Source organism: Podarcis bocagei, assembly GCF_964188305.1.
Source record: "Podarcis bocagei genome assembly, chromosome: 13".
In the NCBI taxonomy this organism is placed as follows: Eukaryota; Metazoa; Chordata; class Lepidosauria; order Squamata; family Lacertidae; genus Podarcis; species Podarcis bocagei.
Window position 1 is genome coordinate 23,787,155 of NC_138138.1, and position 27,784 is coordinate 23,814,938.

The window sequence follows — 27,784 nt, forward strand, 5'->3', positions numbered from 1 at the left end:
CCGCTTCGGAACAACGTTCCGAAGTGGGGCGGCTGGGGCAGGTGTCCCCGCCCCCCCTCCCCGCTTCGGAACAACGTTCTGAAGTGGGGCGGCTGGGGCAGGTGTCCCCGCCCCCCCTTTGGAACAGCGTTTTAAAATGCTGGGGGTCGGGAGCGAAGCGCTGCCGACCCCCAGCATTTTAAAATCTCCCCGGGACAGGGGGAGATTTTAAAATGCTGGGGGTCGGCAGCTAACGCTTCGCTCCCGACCCCCAGCATTTTAAAATCTCCCCGAGACAGAGACTTCTCTGCTGTCCCTTGGAGATTTTAAAATGCTGGGGGTCGGCAGCGAACGCTTCGCTCCCGCCCGCCAGCATTTTAAGATCGCCCGGGGCAGGCGGGGGGAAGGCAGGCGGGGTGGAGCAAAGACTTTTGCCCCCCGCCGGCCTTCAGAAGAGGTCCTCTTCTGAAGGCCGGCTGTGGGCGAAAGTCTTTGCTCCCGACCGCCAGCATTTCCCTATGGGCTTTCGTCTTGCGATGCAAGCCCATAGGGAAATTCGTCTTGCGAAGCGCCTCCAAAACAGTCTTGCGGGTTTTCCGTCTTGCGAGGCATTCGTCTTGCGGGCTACCACTGAATTTGGAAAGAACTGAGATTTCATTCAGGTGCCTTACAAAACAGCATTTGGGCTGTTTCGAAACAGCATCTGTACAGTGGTACCTCAGGTTAGGTACTTAATTCGTTCCGGAGGTCTGTACTTAACCTGAAACTGTTCTTAACCTGAAGCACCACTTTAGCTAATGGGGCCTCCTGCTGCTGCTGCACTGCCGGAGCACGATTTCTGTTCTCATCCTGAAGCAAAGTTCTTAACCTGAAGCACTATTTTTGGGTTAGTGGAGTCTGTAACCTGAAGCGTATGTAACCTGAAGCGTATGTAACCTGAGGTACCACTGTAATGGAAGAAATGACATCCTGCAAAACCAGAACAGCAGTTTGCAGTGAGGCAAAGTTGAAGACTTCTTATGCTGTTTTAGACTGCCTCGGGTTTAATTAGAAGGCCCCATCCTTTTTTGAAGAAGGTTGTGGTAGTTGCCTCAAAATTATTCTAGCAAAGCACCAAAACATCTGAGAATTCACTGCCTATTCTGGAGCAGCTAAAACGAATTAAGATACTGCAGAGTAGGGAGAAACTGCAGAATGAAGAGGCTGCTGGATGATCCAAACTTTTTTCATCTTGTAAATAAAGATTTCCCATCAGTTATATTAATGCTTTAGTCACTGGAGAAGTTCAACAAATAATTGGGGATGGGGAGGGAGAAAAGAGATCAATGCAAGGGAGATGAGGTTATGCCAGACACCAATGGTCTTATCAAGGCTGTTAAACATGCATGCCATGTGCTGGAAGTCCCCCGTACAAATCTTTTTTCAACAGCGCACTGGGTGACATATTGTTCTCTCGGCTTCATTTTGCTCCTTGTTCCTGGCGCCCTCCCCCGCAAACAGAATAAACCTAATTAAGAACGTAAGAATAGCTGCTGCAGGATCAGGCCAAAGGCCCGTCTAGTCCAGCATCCTATTCCTACAGTGGCCAAGCAGATACCTAGGCAAGCCAGGACCTCAGCACAGCGGCTCTCTCCTCACTTGTAATCCCCGGCGACTGGCATTCACAGGCATCCCACCTTTGAATGTGGAGGCGGAGCGTGGCCCTTGTGACAAGTAGCCACAGACACAGCCTTATTCCCCAGGAATTTGTCTAATCCTCTTCTAAAGGTGATGGGCATCACTACCTCTTGTGGGAGTGGATTCCATAGATACCAAGGCAGCTGTGCAAATTCTGCCTCGCCTCAGACGACTGTACCGAGCTAAGAGCGCAAGTGAAGCACTTTCAGCATTTACCCAAAACAACCGGCTAATTATATGCACTCTTCTTACATTTATTAGATGTGGAATTTGACGCAGGCAAGGTAAGAGGGCCAGTATGAACAGAGGGCACCAGTGTCTTCCCAACACCATCCCTTTCCCTTGCTCCCTCTTCTTCCTCCTTGCCCCTCGGGTCCTTTTTCACTATGTTCCTATGGCCTTCCCAGTGCCGGATTTACGTATAAGCTAAACAAGCTATAGCTTAGGGCCCCACTCTCTTGGGCCCCCCCCCCAAAAAAAAAATTAAAGGAAAAAAACCCTGGATGTACATTTCCAAAATATAAGATAAAAAACCTACAGCAACAGTGGCAAATGGCTTTAGATACCTATTAGTTCCATAAATTACCATATAGCATATATTCAACACAAAAAACAGCAACAATTTGTTGTTGACAAAGGACAGCTGGACATATAAAGGGCCCCATTACCTTCAGTAGGTTGGGGCAGGGGTCAGCAAATTTTTCAGCAGGGGGCCGGTCCACTGTCCCTCAGACCTTGTGGGGGGGCCGGACTATATGGGGGGTGGGGAATGAACAAATTCCTATGCCCCACAAATAACCCAGAGATGCATTTTAAATAAAAGGACACATTCTACTCATGTAAAAACACCAGGCAGGCCCCACAAATAACCCAGAGATGCATTTTAAATAAAAGGACACATTCTATTCATGTAAAAACATGCTGATTCCAGGACCATCCGTGGGCCGGATTCCCTGGGCCTTAGTTTGCCTACCCAAGGAGTTAGGGCCTCATCAAACCTAAATCCAGCCCTGGGCCTTGCCATCATCTCTCTCTTTCTCTCTCTCTCTCTCTCTCTCTCTGAGTCCTTGCCCTCTCACATCATTATAATAAGGCCACCCTCATTACCACTCTGCAGCAAACAAAACTGCCGCTCTAGCTTTCTTGCCACATCTCTTTACACTCGGTTCTTTTTCTGAGGAGAGGAAGAGAGAAGAAGTGCACTGAAAAAATGGACCCCCAACCTCCTCTCTCAAGGCACATCTTGTTAGTGATTTGCCGGGGGTAGAGTTTGAGGTAAAAACTACTGGGATATGCTCTTGAGCTGCTATGTTGAGGGGGGACAGAGTCACGAATTTGAAACAGCAAGCTCAAAAACAGCGTTACCAGCCCATTAATGCTCCTGTTAATATGCTGGATGTCACAAATGCTAAGGCACCAAGGGAACCTTAGGAGGGAGATGAACCGCAACCTGCTGCTGCGAGACCCAGTAAAGGGAAATGACCGGAAGAGCGGAGAATAAAAAATGATTCTTAGCCACCAGACAATAGTCTTGGCTGGATTTCAGCTGAGTCAGGACGGTGACTAAGCAGTTCTTGTTTTACAGAGGAGGTGATCAGTGGAAGCAATACACTTACTGTTTATTCAGAACCATGGTCCCCTCTCTCCCTCTGTGCCTCCTTGCAGAGTTCAAACAGATCTATGGCTCAGAGGCCTCTTTTCTCACTCAGCACAAATAAAGAGCGGAGGTAGGTGTCACATCGGCTCCCTTTGACACATTTTTAATTCACACTTCACACCCCCTTTCTGCAACCCCTCTCCCCCTCCTCCTCCCCCCTCAAACCTCAATTAATTAAAAAGAACATGCAAATCGAAATGCCAGATTTTTTGTTTTTTTCAAGAAAGCAAAAGCCCAAACCCTCACATCTCCCCAAACCTCTTCCACCACCAAACGTTTGCCATAGGGGCTGCTAAAATGTATACTTAATTTAAAAAACACGGGCTCTTCTGCCCTCTATATGGGTTTCCATTTTGCTTGGTTCTCTAGCCACAAAAGGGAGCATCTAATACCAGGGGGGTGGGGGGCATTATTTCCAACAATATTGCAACTTGTCCAGATTTCCAGAGGGATTGCCCTGTGTTAGTCTGTGAACACATTGCCACGTGTTCTGTCTCCAGCACAATCTCACCAGTGATGCCCAGTGCCCCATTCAACAGAGAGAGAGGGATAATAATAATAATAATAATAATAATAATAATAATAATAATAATAATTTATTATTTATACCCTGCCCATCTGGCTGGGTTTCCCCAGCCACTCTGGGGGGCTCCCAACAGAATATTAAAAACACAATAAAACACCGAACATTAAAAACTTCCCTAAACAAGGTTGCCTTCAGATGTCTTCTAAAAGTCAGATAGTTGTTTATTCCCTTGACATCTGATGGGAGGGCGTTCCACAGGGCGGGCGCCACTGCCGGGAAGGCCCTCTGCCTGGTTCCCTGTAACCTCGCAGTGAGGGAACCACCGGAAGGCCCTCGGAGCCGGACCCTCAGAGGGAAGGCCCCCAATAGAGGAGGAATGGTTTCCCATCTTTTGCATCAAGCAAAGTAAGGCACATCACCATATAAAGAGAGCCTCCCCCGTTAGACCATTAAATCCAGAGACTATGGCCTGGGGAGCCATCATTTTACATCCTCATTCCCTCCCTGCCGCCCCCCCCCCCAAATAACCAGCCTTCATCTGTGACCGCTGCCATACACAAAAAAATTATTATGTATTAATTTATTCTCAGCCATCTTGGAGACTTACTGTCAGGCAGAAAGATAGGATAAAAACTTTCTAAATATATACATGCTAGGGGTTACGCCACTGCTTGCCAACACCCTTCCTCTCCCTTTATACGTCGCCAAAACAACAACAACCCTCAGATCTCGCTATACATCCCTTGTCCCACCTGGGCCACTTGCCTGTCCACACCTCCATCCTTTGGATCTCTCCCCCTCCCCTGGATGGCCCAGCAGCTTGCCAAACTATAGTTCACAGTGCCGCCTGCCTGTGGCCAAGTGAACTGTAGCATGGTGACATCCTTATGATTTTATATACCATCTTGTTGTTGGGATCCATCTAGCTTGAGAGACAATGGAGTGCACCTCTGGGGGTTAAGTCACCCCACGGTGTTAGCAGCACCAAAGGGACTGCCCCTGGGCTGCCCAGACAATAAGACTCCCTTCTTGGCCTCACTGATCTTCCCCAAAGGAAAGCAGAGCAATATGTTTGGCACCTGCTTGGCTGCCTGAGTTGCTGGAAGGAGGCCTACAAGGCGCCATCCAACCGTCTTAGGGACTCCACTCTGGATTTCTGTAGGCCTTACTTAGCCTTTTTTGCTCCCAAATATATCCCACAAAGCAGTGGGAGGTTTAGGATTAGAGTTTTCCTTCTTCCTAGATGGGCTACCTTCCCAGTTTGATGAGCCCCATCTGCCCCTCACTTCCCATTACAGCAAGTGCAGAAATCACCTTCCAGACCATTGGACCCACTATTGATCTCATCCACTCAATACGCCGGAGCCTGTCTTCGCATGCAGTGGAAGCCCCACCTCAACAAGGGCTTGAGACCCATTGGCTACCCTAACCTGGTTTAGCCAGTCAGTCAAAGCCGTTTCCTGGGCTGTGGCTGCTGTCACATGCTGACAGCCTCTAGGAGCCACAAGGGACAGCTAAGTGCAGGGTGAGGACCAATAGACAATATTTCTAATATACAATATTAGAAATATATATATTTAAGCACACAGCTGGCTCCTTATTGAAAAGCTCTTGTGGCGAGGTGCAAGTAGGGCGGTCACTTATCCTTACTATCCCTGAAACAAAATATACCGCCAAAAAGATGACACAGTTTTGCGTAAAAATTGCATGAGCTAATTTATACGCATAGAAGCGCATTTGGCAATCATTACTGCCGTATCAATTGAAATTCAATACATCTCTCCATAGTGGGAAGGACTATGGCCAGCTTTGTGGCTGCTCAGTTTGCTTTCCTGGTGCTAACTGTTGATGAGCAAGTTCAAGGCAGGTTAGCCGGGTCAGGTATTGGCTCCCAAGGTCCCAAGGCCTCGCTGACCTGACTTTCCATTGGGAAAGCGTCAAAGAACAACTCGCAAAGCAAAACAAATTCAGTATTATTGAATGCACTATTATTGTGACTGGAGTGTGTTGCTGCAGCATACAGCTGCAACAGAATAGGTGTCTGGAGGGGGCCCAAGGAATTCAACCCCACCAAACTTAAAACACCCATTGATATGAATTGACACTTACTGGTCATCTCCAACTTTCTTCACCCATGCCATGTCCCTCTCCGACTGACTCGTTGCAAGGTCCTAGGAAACATTAAGACAATCCCTGTTATAATAGGGTGGGAGAGCAGAAAGAAGCAAGCGCAACCTCACACTTCCATAATAATAATCCAAACAGAGGGGCCCCTTGACTGGGAGATGCGTTCTGCAACTGGAATGTATTAAGCAAAGTGTATTTATTTGTTAAAAGTCATCTTAATCTGGCCTGTTCATCATAAGGCCCCAAAAAGCGTCTCACAATAATAATGCAAAGACAAAACTGACTTAGATGGCGATTAAATAATTGCACTATAGGAAGTGTATAAAAGCAAGCAGAGCCAGAGTGTGGGTTTTCAGACTACACAAGCCAGTAGCCCAGGTAATCATTCAGTAGCCCAGGGTTTCACAAAGCTGTTTTTGGACTACAACTCCCATCATCCTTAGCTTGGTGATCAGGGCTGATGGGAATTGTAGTCCGAAAATGGCTGGAGACCCCCGTTTGGGAAACCCTAGGTTACTGCATAATTTAACTGTCAGTAATCTTCTTCAGATTTTTTAAATCTAAATTTGTCCTTGGCCAGGGTGAAGCTATGGGCTTTCTGAATCCATACTCAGTCTGACTCCCCTCATATTACATACAGTGTTGGTTTCATCTCCCTTTCTCAACAATTTGCCTTGTTCTTGTCACAGCACACCACAGAAAGGTAGCTTGTGGCTACCTTGAGAAAATTGCAAAGCCTACTAAACGGAAACAGCTGTACTTTTACCAGTCCACTTGTCTCGAATGAGTACTGTGCAATCAATCCAGAAACCATATATTATTTTAGCAACAGCAATAATTTTTATTAAATATAACAACATCCTGCTTTCATGATGACACACATATCTGTGCGAGTGGCAATATAAAACTGTCACTGATCTGTATTTCTGGACTCTGTAAAATGAAAGTCTATCTCTATTCCTATATAGATCATTGTTGTTATTGTTGTTTTGTAGTCAGGGCAACTGTTTTCATTCTTGAAACCCAAACCCTGCATTCTCAGCAATATGTACAAAATATACACCGTATACTATGTTGCTGTGAACTGATCTTTATCACAAGCTAGCTGCATATTAACTGAAAGGTGTTAAGGTAAGCTTCCGATGTCACAGGTCTCGCAGCCCATGACAAAACCACACCAGTGCTATGGACTGAGTCATCTGGTCTTGACGTTCCCACAGCACCCTGGAATCTCTGGTCCTATGAGGGCTTGAAAAGTTCCCACAGAGATTTCACCCCTCACAAAGCCACCATCTCTGAGATTTTCCAGGAGCCCCAAACATCCAAGTTCAATCCAAAATATGTTTGGAAGCTGTGTACAGATCACACACTTAAAACATATTTCTCCCTAAAGAACCCCAGGAACTGTAGTTGATCCCTCAGAGCGACCACTGCCAGCATCCTTAACGCACTTCAGTTCCCAGGAGTCACTGAGGAGTGGAGGGAAATGTGCTTTAAACGTACGGTCTGCACACAAGCCTAGGCCTGTAGTATACATGCTCCCGAAGATTGTCTGTTAGGAATTACGAAGTGTGACTGGAAAATTCGGTGAATGGTCACAAAAATGAGACAGCGAAAAATATTCAAACATACATGCCTCACAGGCCTTCAAAGTAGGCCCCCTCTGATACAATACACCATTGACAACGTTCGTAGAACTGTTGGAAACTTCTGGAGAAGTCCTCTTCTCGTACTGCTTTCAGTTCCCTCGTCACAGCAGCTTGGACGTGTGAAATGTTGGAAAATCTGTGCCCTTTCGGTGCAGATTTCAGTTTTAGAAAAAGAAAGAAATCCGGTGGGGCCAGATCGGGAGAATATGGAGGGTGGGACAACTCAGTAACGATTTCATGCAGAATATGCAATTCTCCTGCCATCATTTGGACGGACAAACGCCGATTCCGCATCAATAACTCACAAACCCTGTCGATATTTGCCGCCATTTGCTCGTCGGCGGTCTGCCAGACTGAGGGTCATCCTCGATGGTTTGCCGCCCTTCACGGAAACGCTTAAACCACTCGCACACTGTCTTTCGAGTTACAGCTTCATCTCCGTACACAACTGTGAGCGTTTCGTGGGTTTCCGATGCCGATTATATGTTTGAATATTTCTCGCTGTCCGATTTCCAGGACCGTTCGCCGAACTTTACGGTCACACCTTGCATGGATTTCAAAATAGATTTTCGTTCCTCAGTTTGCCACAGTCTCCCATGTAAATAAGCAGCTCCGGAGCCGCGGAAGAAGAAGAGTTGGGATTTGATATCCCGCTTTATTGCTACCCTATCTCAAAGCGGCTAACATTCTCCTTTCCCTTCCTCCTCCACAACAAACACTCTGTGAGGTGACTGAGGCTGAGAGACTTCAGAGAAGTGTGACTGGCCCAAGGTCACCCAGCAGCTGCATGTGGAGGAGCGGGGAATCGAACCCGGTTCACCAGATTATGAGTCTACCACTCTTAGCCACTACACCACACTGGCGGAGACCATTCCAGAATTTGCACCCTTTATATCCCCACTGCATCGCATTCTCCCAACTGGCTTTAAATTTACCTGAGCCCGTGTCTCTTGCAGCTGCTTCACCTCCGCCTGCAGCCTCTCGCACTCGGCCTTCAGCTGCTCTTCCCGGTGCTGCGAATTCTGGACTTCCTGCCTTGTCTCCTCCAGCTCCACTTCCAGCCTCTGCACCTCCAGCCCCTCCACCTGATCGAGGCCCCTGGGGCTCTGCCAGTTCATCGAGCAATCCAGCACTAGGAAACACGAGAGACAGGCAAGGGTTGGGTGGGAGATGCGGGAGGAAATAAGTTAACAGGGAAAGTGTAGCAAAGGGGTGAGCAGGCTTCTAGGGCGAAGCTACCAGTTTGGAAAGTTCTCAACACAAGTAATAAGTAAAAACTCTATTATAGTGTGCGTACCCTGCTACTCTCTCGTACCTGCCTCTTCAGAAGCCCAGCTGAGCGGCCCCATCAAATGAACAGAAGTGGGCGACTGCCTTTTTTAGGAGTGGTACCCCAGTTATGGAGCTGTGTTCCTGGAAGGCCCTCCTAGTGCCATCTTTGTGCTCTTGCCAGGGTCAAGGGGAGACTTTTCTGTTCAGCTGGGGCTTTTAAAGAACTTAGGTCACCTGTATTGCTCCAGAATACCCAAAGGAGCATCTCCACCCCCATCGTTCAGCCCGGACACTGAGGTCCAGCTCCGAGGGCCTTCTGGCGGTTCCCTCCCTGTGGGAAGTGAGGTGGCAGAGGGCCTTCTTGGTAGTAGCGCCCACCCTGTGAAAAGCCCTCCCATCAGATGTCAAGGAAATAATCAACTATTAGACTTTTATAAGACATCTGAAGGCAGCCCTGTATTAGGGACATTTTTAATGTCTGATGTTTGGTTGCTTTGTTGTTGTTGTTGTTGTTGTTATGGTACCTCGGGTTAAGAACTTAATTCGTTCTGGAGGTCTGTTCTTAACCTGAAACTGTTCTTAACCTGAAGCACCACTTTAGCTAATGGGGCCTGCTGCTGCTGCACCGCCAGAGCACAATTTCTGTTCTCATCCTGAAGCAAAGTTCTTAACTCGAGGTAATATTTCTGGGTTAGTGTAGTCTGTAACCTGAAGCGTATAAACCTGAAGCGTATGTAACCCAAAGTACCACTGTATTATTATTCTATTGGGAGCTGCCCAGAGTGACTGGGGAAACCCAGCCAGATGGGCAAGGTATAAATAAATTATTATTATTATTATTATTATTATTATTATTATTATTATATCTGCGTTTTAACTTTAGGGGGTGCAGTGAGGTTTGTCTTTGTTATATTTACATAGCTTTTGACTGGTTCATGTTTTATTTTGTATTTACCGGTAATTTGTCCCGTCCCCCCCGTTTTTTACTTTATTTTAGGACGCTCAGAGACATTATAGGGCAGCATACAAATAGTGCAAATGAATAAACAAACCTTAATGAAAGCCGCAGAGTCTCTAATTAATCTTAGTAACAAGAAATACAGGTAAAATCATTGTGTTATCTTTGCCCAATATTGTTACGATGAGGAAAAATAAGGTCGTTTCAATAATGGACGCCTGGCCTGTTCATTCTTTTAAAGAAATTGCTCCAAATGCGTATTCTGGGATTGGGGTGGTCTTGCACAGACTATTTTGTTTGTGTTTTTTAAAAAATAAAGCTATGCCATGCTGGGGAAAATGAGTCTGGCTTTGACTGACCCTTGGAAAAAAACAAATTTGGTGTTTAAACTGTTCTGCAATGGCTATAAATCTTTTTTTTTCTCCTAAGGCCAAGAGGTCTAAGCTTAGGTGAGTGATATTTTCACATTACTGCGAAGTGGTCAACCGAAGCTGCCACAAGCAGCCATTTCGTTGACAATTCCTCACAGCTGGAGTTGCAGGAAGTCTTGAGCAACATTTTTTTTTAAAAAATTGACACGTGTTAAAATGTTCTGTGGCACCATATTATTGAAAAACATTAAAAACAGGCACTTGGCCATGAAGCTCACTGGGTAATGCTGTAGCTAGTCCCTGCATCTCAGCCTAACCTACCTCACAGGGTTGTTGTGAGAATTAGCTGAGGAGGTGAAGAACCATCTCCTTTTTTTCCCTTTCTCCTCCTGTGATGGAACTCCTATTTGGGGACTTCCCTGGCTTTTTTCTGGCCCATGTAGGGCTAGTCTGGATAGTTAGCCTTGGTGAAGACTTGACGTTTTCATCCCCAAAAAAGTTTTTTATTTGAGTTTTCCATTGAAATGAAGCTGTATTTTAATGTTTTAATGTTGTATTTTAACCTTGTTTTTAAGTTGTATTTAAATCAATTTGTTTTTATATCGGGTGTTAGCCGCCCTGAGCCTGGTCTTGGCTGGGGAGGGCGGGGTATAAATAAAATTTATTATTATTTTTATTATTTTTATTTTTATTTTTATTATTTGACCTTGAACTCCTTGGAGAAAAAGGTGGAATATAAATGCAATAAAAATACATCATAATAATAGATACATAATAATATTCCTGGGAATTGGGATGGCTTATATCAACTTAAATGTTGATGTGCTGATTGTTATTGCATCTGCTGGAAGATGCGTCCTCCTCCTTCATTTCTTTCTCCTTCCTGTGTTTTTATTTCTTTGCTAATTTTTAAATTAATTTCTCTCTCACACACACACACAAAAAAACCACTACCTTGCAACCTTGGCCAACCGTGGGAAATTCATTTTAAAGCTCTACTGGGGGGGGGGGCTAAATTTTATTCTGCAACCTTTTGAAAACGGACGCTATTTCATGTACTGTACGAAGAAAACAAGAATCACAGTGCCATCTACTGGGCAGAAACAAAGCCTGTGTCTCAAAACAAATAAATCCCACATTTACACACACAGAGAGAGAATCGACAAAGTAGATTATGCCAGCCTGATTAATTAGGTTCTTGCCTCTGGGCGTAAATGCATTGACTGTTTTTCCAGGCCCCTGGAAATGTACCGCAGGACATTCTGGGACTAGCTAGTGCAGTCTGCAATTCATCCAGCCACTTATCCCTGATTAGAAATAGTTAATCAGTGGGAATCTAGTTTTATTGTGTGTGTTTACGCCTACAAACGGACAATCCTAGCACTTTGATCCAGGAAGGGAACTGCGTGCAAAACAATCATTGGTTCACACAATTCCCCTTCCACATTCATGGTAGTCTACCTTTCTTGAATATTTATTAATATTGACACTTTTCATTTATAAAGCACATTTTAAGAGTTCAAAACACTTAACGCATATTGTTTTGAAAGCAAAATCCTGTGTATGACTACTCAAAAGCAAGTTAAATGGGATTTACTTCCAGGTAGGCATGTACATGACTATTATTTACAGTATGAATCCTTGTATTCTTATTAAGACTCTTAGCTAAGCCAAGGAATATAAATTAATCAATTAAACCTGCGTCAATTTGCACAGGAGTGAAAACAGTCACCATGAGACAAAAAAAGTGCACTTATGCCGTTTTTAGATGACGCAATGTGTAAGGGGCCAACGTACTGATCATTTATTTGGACAATTTTATATCCTGCCCTACTTACAAAAGGAACCATGGCAGCTAACAAACCAAAAAATAAAAAGGTCACCACACTGACATCATAATAATTCACAATACCTGGGGGCAGCAGTCAAAAAATTAAGATAACTTTAAAAATAAGTTCAGCCAAAGACCTTTCTAAACAACCAGGATTTTACTAGCCTCCTAAAAACATCAAAGCAACAGGGCCTAGCAAAACTCAATTAACAAGAGCATTCTGGAGGTAGATTTAGGCCTCTGTAGTTAAGGGCACCCTGTGATCAGCTGACTTCAGAGGTCAATGGAGACCTACCAGGCCACATCAAGCCTACCAGGCCACATCCAAGTCAGCTCCTCAGTGTGAGCAACGCATTGGACCTGGTCTACCCTCCATCCAGAACTTGACCACTAGTTTGGCTTCATTCATGTCAACTGCCTCTGGTTCTCTTGAACTAGACCTCTCAACTGCGGGCGGCCTCCTTTTGTCTACGGCCTGATAGTCATAGATGAGCAAAATCATAGCAAGAACATTTCCATTCACACTGAGGGGAGCAAAGGAACCGCTCATTTAAGATGATGCTTCCTATCTGAATGTTTGACCAATTGTTAACTGGCTGCCTGATTACTTGGGGGCACCTGTTTATTCAATTTAAACGTTCCTGAACTGATGAATCAAATCGACTGGTCAATTAAACCAGGGGTAGCCAACATCACAATGTCATTGGGACTACAACTCCCATCATCCTTGACCACCGATTATGGTGGCTGATGCCAATGGGAGTTGTACTTCTGGAGGACTCTCAGGCCTTAGTAACTCTGAGACAAGCTGCAGTTGAGTGGTTCAGTTCTGACAAACGAAATTTAAAAGCCTACCCTGGAAATAAAACACCGCAACCTTAATTATGGCTGTTTATTACCCATTTTGCATATGAGCAGCTGCGGCTGAGGAACAATATTCAGCCTAAAGCAAGCTGGTCAATTCATGGCTGAGGTGAAATCTGAATCCGAGACATCCCAAGTCCATGATTTTAGTAAGTAGACACACCACACCATCAGCCTTCCTTCAGAGTTAAATTTACAACCCTTCCTCCCAATTCAGGCAATATAAGACACAAATGTCCTGTCAAATTTCAGAACTGGGAAGAGCACAGAGGTGACTACAAGGAATGGGGAATTGCCAGACTAGAATTATTATTTTTTAAAAATCACCGTGGCTCCCATGAAGCGACAGATACTGGACTTCTTGATTTTGCAGCTGAGAGTTGAGATTCTGGAACGAGCCGCCATCTCTCTGCCTCAGCTGTTGCTCTAAGCTTCGGATACGATTCAGATGTGTCTCAACCAGAACTCTCTGTGGAGGAACAAGGCCGGAATGGAGAAAGAGAAAAAGAAGAAGACAAAGACGACAAAGAAGAAGGCGGTGTCTTTAACTTTGGTGCACAGAAGTCTTGACAATGAGCTGCCACTAAGCCAACTGATGAAAAAGATTAGACAGCTCCCGATTTTGAGGCCAATTTCCCATCCTCCTGGCTCTAAAATCTTCACACCCAATTCTGCTTTGATCGCCATCAGCTTCTCCTTCCTTTTGGCACCCTAAACCAACTAACTGGCTCTCCCACAGCTTAGCTGATCAGATCAAAGGGGGGGACCCTAATTCTTTTATCTTGCTATTCTACCTGCTTGCCTCCTCTGTCTCTTTCTTCTCTATTTATGCTGTTAAACAAGATTCACTTTTTGTTTTACCCTGACTCTAGTTCTCAAACCTCATTTTCCTATTCTTCTTCTTGCTCACTTTTTAAAAGCAAGCTTCAATTTTCAATTTCCGCTCCCTATTCTGCCCTTTTGTCTTCTTAACCTTTTAAAAGAGAGCCTTTTAAACTCTTTTAATACCTTCCTGGGCAGTGGCATAGCGTGGGTTGTCAGCACCCGGGGCAAGGCAAGTAATTTGCGCCCCCTAACCAGGTAGGGGCAGAGAGCTGCGAGTGCGAGCGCGCCCCCCCGAGATGTTGCGCCCAGTGCGGCCGGCCCCCCCTGCACCTCCCACGCTACGCCACTGTTCCTGGGTATTAGCCAAGAATGGCAAACATTGATTGGAGTTCCTTATCCAGAGGCAGTTTGCCTTGATCAATACACGATAGGACAAATAACCTGGGATGGCTACCTCACCTACTAGTGAGCTTCCAGAAGTTATATGATTGTGACCCAGGAAGGGAAACTGTTACGTCCTTTGCTAGAGTACTTTCACAAATAACAAATTGCCGTGAGGCTAAGGAAATTAGCTGTTTGTTTGTTTTTTGTCCTTGGAAGCAACAATAGCTAGAAGCTCAAGTACTGCATAAGGACCTACTTGCAGAAGCTGAAAATCTGTTTCAAAAACTTACTGTATTTTTCTGTCTATAAGACGCCCCCATGTATAAGACGCCCACTATTTTGGGGGCAACAACCAATCACCAGTCCACCCTCGGCACTATCTGTGTATAAGATGCCCCCTAATTTTTGACATCATTTTTTAGGGGAAAAAACCTAGTCTTATACACAGAAAAATAGGGTATATGCCTTCTTTCAGGACAAATCTACTGCATGGCCTGTAGCTCAGTGGCAGAGCATCTGAACTGCATGCAGAAGGTCGCAGGTTCAATCCCCAGCTTCTCCAAGTAGAGCTGAAAGCGACTCCTGATCTGGTACCCTGCAGCACCACTGCCAGTGTATGTAAAAGGTAAAGGAACCCTGGATGGTTAAGTCCATTCAAAGGCGACTATGGGGTTGCAGCGCTCTTCTCACTTTCAGGTTGAAGGGGCTGGCATTTGTCCACAGACAGCTTTCCGGGTCATGTGGCCAGCATGACTAAACCGCTTCTGGTGCAACGGGACACCGTGACGGAAACCAAAGCACATGGAAACGCCATTTACCTTCTCACCACAGCGGTACCTATTTATCTACTTGAACTGGTGTGCTTTTGAACTGCTAGGTTGGCAGGAGCTGGGACAGAGCAACGGGAACTCACTCTGTCACAGGGATTCAAACTGCTGACATTCTGATCGGCAAGCCCAATAGGCTCCGTGGTTTAGTGGTAGGCAACTTATCTTCCTAAATTCCCTGATCATTCCTGTCAAAAGACCGTGCCTCTCCTAGAACTTCCCAGCAAACTCTGGCTGACTGTAAGTGGAGCATAAGAGGCGAGTCCAAATGGATGATTAATGTGACCCAAAGTCAACATTTTTATTTTTTCAGTCTTCTACCACTCCACTCTTAAGAATCATGGCGGATTGTTTTATGGGGAGAGGGAAAACACAAATTAAAAACTTATCATAAAATCAGGGAAAGCAAGCGCCTTTCTTACTGCCCAAGAAACCTGCCACCGGATGCCAGAACAGCTGAAATGAGAAAAAGTTCCTTCTGATCAGAAACTGAACTCCCCGGGTTGGACATCTTGCAGATTCTCCAAATCTTCGTTTCAAAACAGAAGTGTGCAGCAGCAGCAGCAGCAGCAGCAAAGCTGTGCTGCAAGCCAGAACAGCTACAAAACATGAGCCCCATCTCATTTTACAGACACGTCATGCTAACAGGTACATGCAAAGGAGGCTTACAGCATGCCTTGCATCCGGCCAGAATGCTAAATGAAACCCACCATCTGCCCCAGCTCCGACTCAAGGTCAGTCTTCTCCACACACAGCTTCTCATAGGCTTGGATCATCTCACCCAGCTGTTCTTCCCTCTCCTTGCTTTTCTGCAGCTGGTGGGCGGGGGTGGAGGGGAAGAAAAAAGGCGGAAATCATGGCTCAGCAGCAGCAGCAGCAAGCAACATATGATCCTGGAACTGCCTGATCACTAAGGCTGGAGACGAGGCGACAGCACGCTCGTTGCCTTTTGAGATATTCATTACCATCTCCTGCCCCAGATTATGCTCACGGGTAACCTGGCTCGGATCAGATCTGCACAGACCTGGCCTGCCAGCCCTGGGAATCAATTGTGAAACGAACTTTCTGAGAGCAAGGCTACAATGCACAGAGCTGATAGGCCGGCCCTTGTGTCGATCATAAAGCCACACAGCCTTTTTCAGCGTAGATTTAAGTTTTTTTATATGGCTATGGATGGGAGGGGGTGGGTGCCAAACCAACAGCTGAGCTGATAACTGTGTTGGTAGTTGAAAACAAAACAAAGCAGGCAGCCCACCTGAAGCACGAGTCAGAGGGGAAATAAGCCACACTGAATTTAGAGCCAGATACATGTGTCATTTGAGGAGCGTCCATCAAATATGAATGAGCGGTGTGCAACTGCAAGCAATCCTTTTTCAGCCACGTTCCTCCGCCCTTCGTGTAAGTGGCTGAACAAGCCAGGATCCAAAAATTCTGTGCGCCTGCAAAACGGCGGGTAATTTGTAGTTTGCAAGCCATTAACCATAGTTTCTGAGTTTGCACATAATGGGAAACTATGGCTAACGGCTGGGTCCTGGTTTGCTCAGTCTCTCATGCAAAAGTGGGGAGGGAGGAAAGCTGCTGCAGAGAATCTCCATGTACGCAGCTCATGCATATTGTGGCTTATTAAGCAGGGACCTGATCGTGCAAACCAGGCCAGCCTCACCTAGTTTGAAGGTGTGCTTTGAGACATGTGAAACCCTATCTTCCTGCCTGTCCTTTGCTGCTAGGCCCTGTTCTGTGCTATGGAATTTCTGGGAGTTGGAACAGTAAAGTGTGTTCTCCCCCCCCCCCTTTGCCACGAAACTGCAGTGGAATTAAAGAGGTGCATTGGGCAAAGTTTGTCCACTCCTTCCCCCTAAATAGGGAAATATGTAGTGTGAACGACTCACTTCAGCACTGGTTCACACACACTCCAGCAAACTCTTTCTCTGTGAAGCTGCAGAAATAGCAGCACGTTTAGGAGCTGTGTGGCCAAGCTACCTGGGACCTGAAGGTTGCTGAGAACTGCCAATTTCAGTTCCCCATTTCCCCCAGTCTTAAGTTCAGTTCTCCACACTGAAAGCAAAGATGAGCCCAATAAAACCAAGTCCTGTGTTGGAACAGGCTTGCTGAAAAAAAAGTGAGTTTTTAGCAAGCATCCAAAACAGTACAGTGAAGGTAGGGACATCAACAGGCAGGAAGTTCCACATGGCAGGTGCTGCCCCACTAAAATAATGATTCCTTTGGGGTTGGAAGACTTCCTGGGCTGCTGATGTGGGGAGGCAGCCAGTCCCTCCGCACACCAGTGTCAGGAGCTGGAATCAAGCGTAGCTCAGCAAGCAAAGGAAAATCTGGTGTCAGTGGAAACTCTTTATTCCAGAAACCAAAACAGCGCAGGCCTAGTGATCCCAGAAGCTCTTCCCAAGTAGGTCTTGCTCCAAGAAGGCAGTTGTGAGGACTGAAAGGTCCCTGCCTTCCCACCACACTCTAAGGCTCGTCCTCTCCGGGGGTCTTTCCCAAGCAGCACAACCTCTGCTCTGCTCTTTTCACTTCTCTGCGTGTTTTGGGAGAGGGGAGCTGGTGACAGCAGGAGTGGGGTAGCAAGCTGGCAAACACCAAAAATGAAAAAGAAAAAACCCTGCCCAAAATTTTGGATCCTCCGATTGGAATAGAGTAATTTCTTTGGAGAGACAGCCATTCCTGAAGTCCTCCCATTTGTGAGAACTTCAGGTGTTATCATCTGGAGAAGATTTTCTCAAACAGGATGCTATCCAGAAGCCTGTCATCAGCTGCTTAGAGCATTATCAATAACAACAACAACAACAACAACAACAACAACAACAACAACAACAACAACAATAATAATGGTTTTTTTGTAAGCCTTGCTGAGATGTACGTTTTTCACGGGGAATGATATTTGCCAGCTGCTTAGAGCATTCTATAATATGATTCTTGTGCTATTATGGAGCTTTGTAAACCCGTTGAAACGTACACTTGAAATAAAAAGTTGCCTCGTCTTATAAATACACCGTTGTCACTGCTGTATGCCTTTCAGTATTTTCTGCGGCTCTTAATATAGTACTGTGCCCTTGCCTGTGATTTTGTTGGGGTACCAAGCTGACAAAATCAATTTAATAACTAAATTTGCAGGCACATGTCCTTGAGCAACGTGCCGCGATCCACGAGGCGATCGTCCTGTACGCCTTACCTATTACAGACGATAACACAAAAAGCCACGAGTCAAGATGGCCAAGTCAAGTGCTTTCGCTCTTTAAAAGCTGCTTTCCAAGCATGTCGGGAAGCCCTGCTCACCTCGCGCTGGAATTGATTCAGCTGCTGCTGGAGGTTGGCTTTCTCGCTTTTCAGAAGAGAAGCCTCCTTGGAGTCGTAGGCTGGGAAGATGCGCTCCTCTCCAAACTCGCTAATCAGTGGGAACTGCGGGCCAGGAGCACAAGGGAAAAAAACACCAAGCATTTACGCTCTTAAAAAAAGAAAATGCACATTGCAGAAATACTGGGGAAAGCAGGCAAAGTGGGGAACAATAATAAAGCAATATGAAGCATTTAATGTACAGTCATACTTTGGAAGTTGAACAGAATCTGTTCTGGAAGACCATTCAACTTCCAAAACATTGGAAACCCAAAGCGCAGTTTCTGATTGGCTGCAGGAAGATCCTGCAGCCAATCGGAAGCCATGGAAGCCCCGTCGGACGTTCGGCTTCCAAAAGAACGTTCAAAAATTTCTGGATTTCGATTGTTTGGGAGCAAAAACGTTTGAGAACGAGGCTGTTTGAAAACCAAGGTATGACTGTATAGGTTTTATGTAACATGGGTTAGTATTAAAGACAAGGTGACGAGTAGTGGCACAACATTTCGTGGGCCACAGCCCAAACCTCAGGCGCAATAGCAAATTTTAAAATATAAAACCAGCAATTAATTCAATATATATCTATATATAAACACACATAATATTATCTCATTCTCACACTCAGCTTCATGGCTGAGTGGGGATTTGAACCCTGGTCTCCCAGCTTCAAGCCTGACATACTAACCCCTACACCACACTGGTTCTCATTACAGGAGCTGTTAATTTTATTTATTTATTCTATTCCTATCCCACCTTTCCTCCAGTGAACTCGAAGCCGCATGGATGGCCTTCACCCCCTCCAATGTTAAATTTGTTTTAATATTTTTATGCTGCCTTTCTGCAATTACCTCCCCGCCTCCCAACAATGTACAACAGACCTAAACAATAAAAACAGCAACAGCATTAAAATCAACAGTAAAAACATAAGGAAGAACAGCACTACTAAAATAAATGAATCAATATACCAAATTAAAAACAACAACACCTTTTTAAAAAGCATCTTCACAACTACCCTGTGAGATAAAATTTGGCTGAGGGTATGACTGATGCAAGGTCAACTCAGGAATTTTCATAACCAAGGGGGGGGATTTGAACCCAGATCTCTCTGGTTGTTATCCAACACTCTAACCACTGTGCCACACTGGCGCCTTGAACAGAAGACTGGTAAAAACAAGTAGGTGATGTACAATAACTATCAAAACCAGCCATAAAGGTGTTGCACATTTTTTTAGCAGTAGGAAACCTTTGCATGCCTACTCAGAAGTAAGACTTCAGTGGGACTTGCTTCCAGGTACATTGCAGCTTCGAAGTCCTTGATCATCAATTTCAAAGAAAATGGCCATTAAAAAATATTTAAACATGAATTTGAGCAAAGACCAGTCTTCCTCTGGCAGGGTATTCTGGAGTTTGGGAGCTGCTATCCAAAAGGCCCTGTTCCCCCTTAGTTCTCCCATTTTGAGCAACAAGAGCAGCACTTCTCTGGAAAATTATAAAGGACTGGGAGCAGAGAAGGCTAATGTAATCTTATTTATTTACTTAAAATATCAGCCACTTGTGCTACCTACTGGGTTTGACCCGTCGAACCATTAACAGATCACCAGGAAACCAAACAGGAGCAAAGGCATCTACAAGCCGCCACTCACCTTAATCTCATACATCTTCAGTTTCCGCTTGAGGCTAGCATTCTCCCGCTCCAGCCCTGTCAGGCGGTTCTTGATGTCATCGTAGGCTGTGATGAGAGCAAAGTGGGAGGCAGAACACATCTCGCTGGAGAGGTCGGTGTTGGGGCTGTCCAGCCAGTCATCCTCCTGGACCAAAGCATCTTGGGTAAGGATGCTGATGTCATCTTCAAACATGGAGTCCATGGCACAATCAGGGACAGACGGGCGTCTAGCAGGAAACGCCAGGTCCTGGCAAGCTCCAGCTATGGGAGATGGCAAGAAACAGGAGTGAGACACAGCACAGCATGGCTCCTTCTTCTAAGCTTTTTCCTCCCCTTTGTCTGGGAATTTCTATTTTTTCAAAAATAGTTTGTAAGCCTGTGTCTTATTTTCATTTATGCACATTACACAACATCTGCCAGTGGCATTGGGAGCTGGCTTTAATTGTTGTGGAGTGCTGGGGGGGGGGCAGTTTTCACCTGGAATACAGGAGGATAAAGACAATATAATATAATATAATATAATATAATATAATATAATATAATATAATATTAGATTTTGATCAGTTGTCTGCTATGCATCTGTACATCTCTCAAGATATCGCAACCAAATTTCACATGTTGGTTCCTCAGAACAAGGAGCAGGCTTTTGGATACAATTGGAAGCCATTTTGAATCAAGATGGCGGACTGAACCTTTCAAAAATGCACTGATTTCAACCACAGATTTCAAAACAGCACTGATTTGGTGGAAGGGGGCTTTCCACCACCAGGTGCATGGCTGCTAGTAAATTAAATAAAACAAAACAAGGAGGAAACAGAGCTAAGCGCCCTTGGGTTTTAAGAATGGCTTTTGCTTTCCTGGATGGAGATATGTGTGTGTGTGTAGCTCAGGATTTTTCATGGCTGGAATGTAGCCTACTACACAACGGTAGGTCACACCCATGGTTCCACCCCTTTTTGCCTCTAGCTGGCCCCACCTACCTTAGGGATGTGGCCCCCAGAAGCTTGCCCCTGTGAAACTGTGGCCCTCAGGTTGGAAAGGATTCCCCGCCCTTCCTTTAGGAGCACCCCAACACCTGATACCCAAGGCAGCCATTTTGCCCCATTTCATGACACAGCTGCCTCTGTACACTTCCTTATAGAAAGACACACACATACGCCTTCACCGTCTGTTTTGAATGCCTCCCTGCTAAAGTGAAAAGGGAAATCTGTGACATAACCACTGAGTGAGACTTCTCAGCTATCAGACGCTGAGGGAGAAGGTGGATCAATCAACCCAACACACAGATGGCGAGCTCATACAACACAGAACTTAACAGTCATAGCCACAAACTGGGAAAACAAAACACCACGCAGACAGGATTTTTTTAAAAAAAAGAGGAAAAAGCTCTCAACAGCAAAGAAAGGGAAATCTGGTATCAGATTTGGAAAAAGCACCAAACGCAGGAAAAAGGTGGGAGTCCAAATTGTGTTGCAGCAACTTGGACGGCGTAACAGCGCATTTAAGGTGGATGGTGTGGGTGTATTTGTTAGAAAAACGAGGCTGCAGGCGCCATTCAGGAAAAAAACAGAAAAGGCTGGGGCATTTTTGCAATGAACGAACGAATGAATCTTCCGCCACGTTTACAAGAACACCCCCTCGTCTGATGAGAAACAAAATCTGGAGTAGTTACCAGCTACCGACTCTGTACTTACTATCAGGCAGATAAGGAAGATAGAAAACTGCTGATACCAAATCAGGTCACCTAACCGTGCTACTGTTTATTTACAATGACTGACAGTTGGCTCTCAAGGATTTCAAACGGGGTCTTTCGCTACCAAGAGATACTGGGGGCTTAACCTGGGACGACTTGTACCACTAAAGGCCAAAATAGAAGCATCTTTCTGTGCAGCTCTACATTCATAGAATCATAGAAATGTCGACTTGGAAGGGACCACAAGGATCATCTAGTGCTAGTCCAACCCCCCCTGAAATGAACGAATCTTTTTGCCCAACATGGGGCTTGAACCCGTGTCCCCGAGATTAACAGTCTCATGCTCTACCAACTGAGCTATGGCACTACATGCATTTTATGAAAGAGTACTTTAAAAAAAAATCTTATTAAATTTTCTCCACAATGCAATACAGTGGTACCTCAGGTTACATACACTTCAGGTTACATAAGCTTCAGGTTACAGACTCTGCTAACCCAGAAATATTACCTCGGGTTAAGAACTTTGCTTCAGGATGAGAACAGAAATCGTGCTCTGGTGGCGTGGCGGCAGCAGGAGGCCCCATTAGCTAAAGTGGTGTTTCAGGTTAAGAACAGTTTCAGGTTAAGAACGGACCTCTGGAACAAATTAAGTACTTAACCCGAGGTACCACTGTACAAGACAAGCTAACCCACACGAGGAATAATAGAAAGAAAAAAAGAAGCCAAGAGATACGTAAAAGAATACAAGATTCTATCTCACAAGGGTACCTTAACTTTTGTCCCATACAGAAAAAGATGTACCCTCCCAGCTCTCACCTGGGAGCATCCCAGCCTCTCACCCTGGCAGATCTTCCCTTCCCTGTATCTCACACAGTGTCCTTCAAACTGTTCATCATCATCATCATCATCATTTATTACTTATACCCTGGCCATCTGGCCAGGCCTCCCCAGCCACACTGGGCAGCTCCCAACAGGATATTAAAAACCACAATAAAACAGCAAACATTAAAAACTTCCCTAAACAGGGTTGCCTTCAGATGTCTTCTAAAAGTCAGATAGCTGTTTATTTCCTTGACATCTGGTGGGAGTAAGAAATCATATTAAGAGAAATAATAATAGAATATTGAGAGAGAAAGGTGATGATAACAAAGGAGAAAGTGAAAGACATGAAAGTGAAATTGTACTTCTTCACACTGCTAAGCAAAATTCACACCCACAAGAGGCAGTGTTGACCATCAACTTGGAAGGCTTTAAAAAAGAGAAATGGAGAAATTCTTGGAAGATAGTGGCTGGGAATCACAGGTGAGAAGAGTGCTTGTTGCACTCAGCTCCCCGCCTTGCAGGCTTCCCATCTTGGTTGGCCACAGGGAGGAAAGGACACTCGCCATTGTCTCCACTGCCTGGCAATGGCTCTCTCTGGGTTCAGGCAGGGGTCTCCAGCTGTCTCTACCTGGAGGTACCAGGGACTGAACCCGGAGCCTTTCTCATGTGCTTGACTCTGGAGCTACAGCCCGTCCAAAAAAATAATAATAAATAAAATAGCTGAAAGAGACTCTCCCTTTCCGGAGACATTTTGACAAGGAAGCTTTTGCTGCCTGGAAGCTTTGGGAGTGAGACGGACCATGTATGGTGTTGAAACAACTGAAAGCGGGAGCAGCTCAGGACTCCAGCATGGGGGGGGGGCGGGCGGTCAGAGCTGGCTAAATAGGGAGTTTAACGCAGATTTCTTGGGCAGGGCTCAGTCCACAAATGTTGGCTGTAGCAAGTGCCTCTGAGGATGTGCAGGGTTCTCATCCGTCACCAGCCAATAAATGAAACCAACTCCTTTCTGAGCCAGAAGCCAGGCAGATGGGTGTCCCCTCTTGGGCTCCGACTGCTGAAGCAGTGGGGCAAGCTGAGGAGGAGGAAAGAGCTGTGGGCTCAATAAGGGGCAGCAGCGAAGGCCTCAAATGCAGCACAGGGTCAAAGCCTAGCGGCTCCAGAATCACATGGCAGAGGAGTCACGTATCCTGTCATCCTGAGAGCCAGTGTAGTGTAGTGGTTAAGAGCGGTAGACTCATAATCTGGTGAACTGGGTTCGCGTCTCCGCTCCTCCACATGCAGCTGCGGGTGACCTTGGGCTAGTCACACTTCTTTGAAGTCTCTCAGCCTCACTCACCTCACAGAGTGTTTGTTGTGGGGAAGGAAGGGAAAGGAGAATGTTAGCTGCTTTGAGACTCCTTTGGGTAGTGATAAAGTGGTATATCAAATCCAAACTCTTCTTCTTCTGTCATGGCAACTGAAGGCTGGGCTGCCAACTTCCCATTTATTACTGAGCGGCCAAACTCACTTCTTGAACGGAATCCGTTCCAGAAGACCGTTTGACTTCCAAAACGTTCGGAAACCAAAGCACGGTTTTTGATTGGCTGCAGAAAGCTCCTGCAGCCAATCGGAAGCCACAGAAGCCCCTTCAGACGTCGGCTTCCAAAAATAGTTCGCAAACAGGAACAGTCACTTCTGGATTTGCGGCATTCGGGAGCCAAAACGTACGAGTACCAAGGTGTTCGACAACCAAGGTATGACTGTACTTTAGAAGTTTAGCTTCTCCTGCTAAATTCCTCCATGTCGGGCTGGCAGTGGAGGCAGAAGGCTGGTAAAAAGTGGCAATCCGAAACAGAGCAAGGAGGAGAATTTTTAAAAAAGAGAGAAATCCAAAGTCAATTCCAAAACCCACAGGATGGCTGCATTTTGCTCTCATGTTGTTATCCTAAAGCCTAACCTCTAAGCCTTCCTAAATCGCCATCAGGGCAGTTGCCTTTTTAACCCTCTCCCTTGAAAAGTACATAGAGCCAAAGGAGGAAGTTGGGAGAGTGACTCTCTTTCCCACTTCCTCTTTCAGCTCTATGTTTTTTTGGAGGCTTGTACAGGTATTATTGTACAGGTATTTACTTGAATCTAATGTGCCATCAATTTTCAGAACCTCGAAGCCCCCCCCCCCAAAAAAGCGTTTGCTGGAGAATGTAAATGTGCCATTGAATCTAATGTGCACCTTAATTTTTGCAACGTCATTTGACCAAAAAAGGTGAGCATTAGATATGGTAATTCTAGGGATCTGACCTTCACCCAGGTCTCTTGAAAAATCAGTTTTTGTGACCACCTTCTTTCTGTCTCATGGGGATGGAGAGAAATGTCACCTATGTGCTTAAAAAAGTGGGAAACTACTTGGAGTTCCGAATGAACAACATAAAAAATCAAGAAGGCTATGAGTGCTATGTTTGATTAATTCAGTCTACCGCTAACTTCCCTGTAGGAAGGAGTCATCTCTTTCTCTCTCGTTTGCTGTGGGTTTTTATTTTATTTTATGTATTTTTGCATTGCTTGAAAACTGCCTTGGATGGGTTTGTATTGCGAAAGGGGGCGTGCAAATAACTTCTTGCACCTCTTTTCAGTATTTCTAAAAGCACCTATATATAGCTGTCCCTACCAGCAAAGGTATTAATCCATTAAAAGGCTGATGGTTTATCAGCCCACTGCGCTCATTATGACTGCATACACACCATACAGTTAAAGAACAAAGCTCCCACCCAAAGGATCCTGGGAACACGAGTTTACCCCCCTGAGCTACAATTCCCAGCACCCTTAACAAGCTACACTACCCAGGATTATTTGGGGGAAGCCAAGCAAGTTGAATGTATGGTGTGTGCATTCAGCTTGTGATGATTTGCTATTATGATCATTTTACAAAGTGACGGCGGGGGGAGGAGAGAGACAACTAAGTCCAAGTGACTTGCTCAAGGCTGTCAAACAACTTCCTAGCAAAGATGGGACTTAGATATATTGGCTTCCCTGAGTGCCCTGCATGTCACATGGCCTCCTTGCTGGCATGGGAAAAATCCCATGGGTGGGTGAAGGAACTGTCAGAAGTGTTAAGCAAAACATATCTAAATTAAATCAACGGCCAGCCCAATCGCCTGCCTAACAAGCTGAGTTGATAATAAGGAGATATATTTCCCAGCTAATCCCAGGCAAAGAAAACTGAAATTCAGATAAGCAAAGAGGAATGGGGTGTGGTTTTTTTGAAGGGTTTTCCCCTATATACCATTTCTTGTTGCAGATAATTTATTTCCCTTCTACGTTCCATTTTTTCCCTATTCTCTAACGTGCCTTTCTCTGTTTGGGGGGGGGGTGGAATTGTGGTTACCAAAAGAATTAGTATTTAAATGCATTCAATTAAATAAAAGCCCACGCACATATATAGAATAGAAATGCATCATTATCAACATAAAAGAGGAACGCCACCCATGCCTGGAAGACCAAACATTAAAAGGGGGAGGGACAAGAACGAGGAACAAAGCAAGGCAAGATGCTGTTCCAAGTCTTAAATTAGGAAGGAAGGAACCACAGTTCAGGGGTGCTTGAGGAATCTAATGTTTGCAAATCCTGATACAGACTGACCAGATCCACAACTATTGGACTAATGAATAGCTCTGTTCTGAGCTGCACTGTGCACTTTTCCAAATGCTTTGATGTAGTTCTCAGCTCAAAAAAAAAGTGTTTAAAAAAAATACTCATTTTGAGATAAAATCTGCATTTCTAAACATGTTTCAAGGGGAAATGTGTTTTAAAAACACATATTAAAATGTGATTTTTTGTGTGTGCGGATTATTCCACCCCACCCCAGCCACACAAATCAGGCATTAATGTAGAATCAGGGACAAAGCAAATTTATGAGTGAACACATGCAGCAGAGGCACGGGCCAGAAACAGACTAATCTGTCCATTCCCAGGGATAACAGCACCTGCTTACATGCAGAAGGCCCCAACTTCAATCCCCAACACCTCCAGCGAAAACGATCAGGTAGCAGATGATAGAGAAGACTTTTGCTGGAAACCCTGGAAAGCCACTGCCAGAGTTTGTCAGTCGGCAAACACAGTGATACCTCAGGTTACATACGCTTCAGGTTACAGACTCTGCTAACCCAGAAATAGTGCTTCAGGTTAAGAACTTTGCTTCAGGATGAGAACAGAAATCATGCTCCGACGGCGCGGCAGCAGCAGGAGGCCCCATTAGCTAAAGTGGTGCTTCAGGTTAAGAACAGTGTCAGGTTAAGTACGGACCTCCGGAACGAATTAAGTACTTAACCTGAGGTACCACTGTACCAGGCTAAATAGATAGGCAGCCTGACGTGGTATAAGGCCGTGTTCTACTTTCATAGGTATGTGTGACAGCGCAACATTTTAATTTATTTCATTTTATCTTGGTCCCTTTCTCTCTCTTTCTGTTTTCCTCCTGGGCCATCCACTGTAGGCCAGTCTTCCATAATTTGGTGCTACAACTACAACTCCCATCCGTCCCAGCCATGGTAGCCATGCTAACTGGGGCTGATGGGAGTTGTAGTGTAAAACATCTGGAGAGTGCAGGTTGGGGGATCAGAGGCCTGAAACCTTGGAAAGCTGCTGCCAGTCAGTGTAGGCAAACTGAGCTAGATAGACAAATAATCTAACCTGCTATAAGGCACCTTTCTTTGTGTGCTCTGTGTGCTCTAGCGGACCTGGGAATGTGACATAAAAAGGTAAAGGTAAAGGTACCCCTGCCTGTGAAACCTTTTGGCGTTGTTCTCTCTCTCTCTCTCCCTAGAATCAGCTCCGCTCCTTCTGCCCAATGCTGTTTCAGCCGCGAAATGGAAAAAGAACGATGGCCAGGGAATTGAAAGCAATTAGGCAAAAATCTTCCTCGTCACAGCCAAGTAACTGGCAGAAGGAAGGAAGAAGCTCTGGTCCCATCAGAAAGGAACACAGCCAGAAGGGACACTGTTTTCTAAGAGCAGCTGGTACACAGTGTTACCTAAAATCACTGAGCTGGGAAGGATTCCATGGGGCCACGTAGACCAGCCCCTAATCCTGGCCCAGACAGGATGTCCTGTACCCAAGAATCTGGCAGGGTAAAATTCTGGACCAAGGAAAGCTGGATTCTGAAGCCTTGAATAAAAGTTCACGAAACAGAATGTCTGCATTACATTTGCACAGTTCCTCATAATTTATTCTGCTTCTACTTGTCAGGGTGGGCAGAGGAACGCAGGAAGTTGTATGATACAGAGTCAGACCAGCGGACTATGTAAACTCAGTACTATTTACCCGGACGGGTCATGGCTTTCCA

The 27,784-nt window shown here is 45.4% G+C and overlaps 1 protein-coding gene across 3 annotated transcripts in view; it reads right to left on the reverse strand.

Moving 5' to 3' along the window:
• TBKBP1 (TBK1 binding protein 1) overlaps positions 1 to 27,784 on the reverse strand; it is a 64,106-nt gene that overhangs the window by 30,558 nt on the left and 5,764 nt on the right. For 2 of the 3 annotated variants that reach the window (XR_014001269.1, XM_081166421.1), the window contains exons 2-7: positions 19,936 to 20,216; positions 18,239 to 18,361; positions 15,658 to 15,762; positions 13,239 to 13,380; positions 8,551 to 8,747; positions 5,949 to 6,010 (exon numbers count right to left, since the gene is read on the reverse strand). Coding sequence is in view for 2 of the 3 variants with exons in the window: in XM_081166421.1 (XP_081022547.1) it covers positions 5,949 to 6,010; positions 8,551 to 8,747; positions 13,239 to 13,380; positions 15,658 to 15,762; positions 18,239 to 18,361; positions 19,936 to 20,157 (851 nt within the window). In the remaining variant the exon portion in view is untranslated. Of the gene's footprint in view, positions 1 to 5,948; positions 6,011 to 8,550; positions 8,748 to 13,238; positions 13,381 to 15,657; positions 15,763 to 18,238; positions 18,362 to 19,935; positions 20,217 to 21,627; positions 21,647 to 27,784 lie in introns of those variants that run through there. The other variant, XM_081166422.1, reaches the window with a different exon arrangement.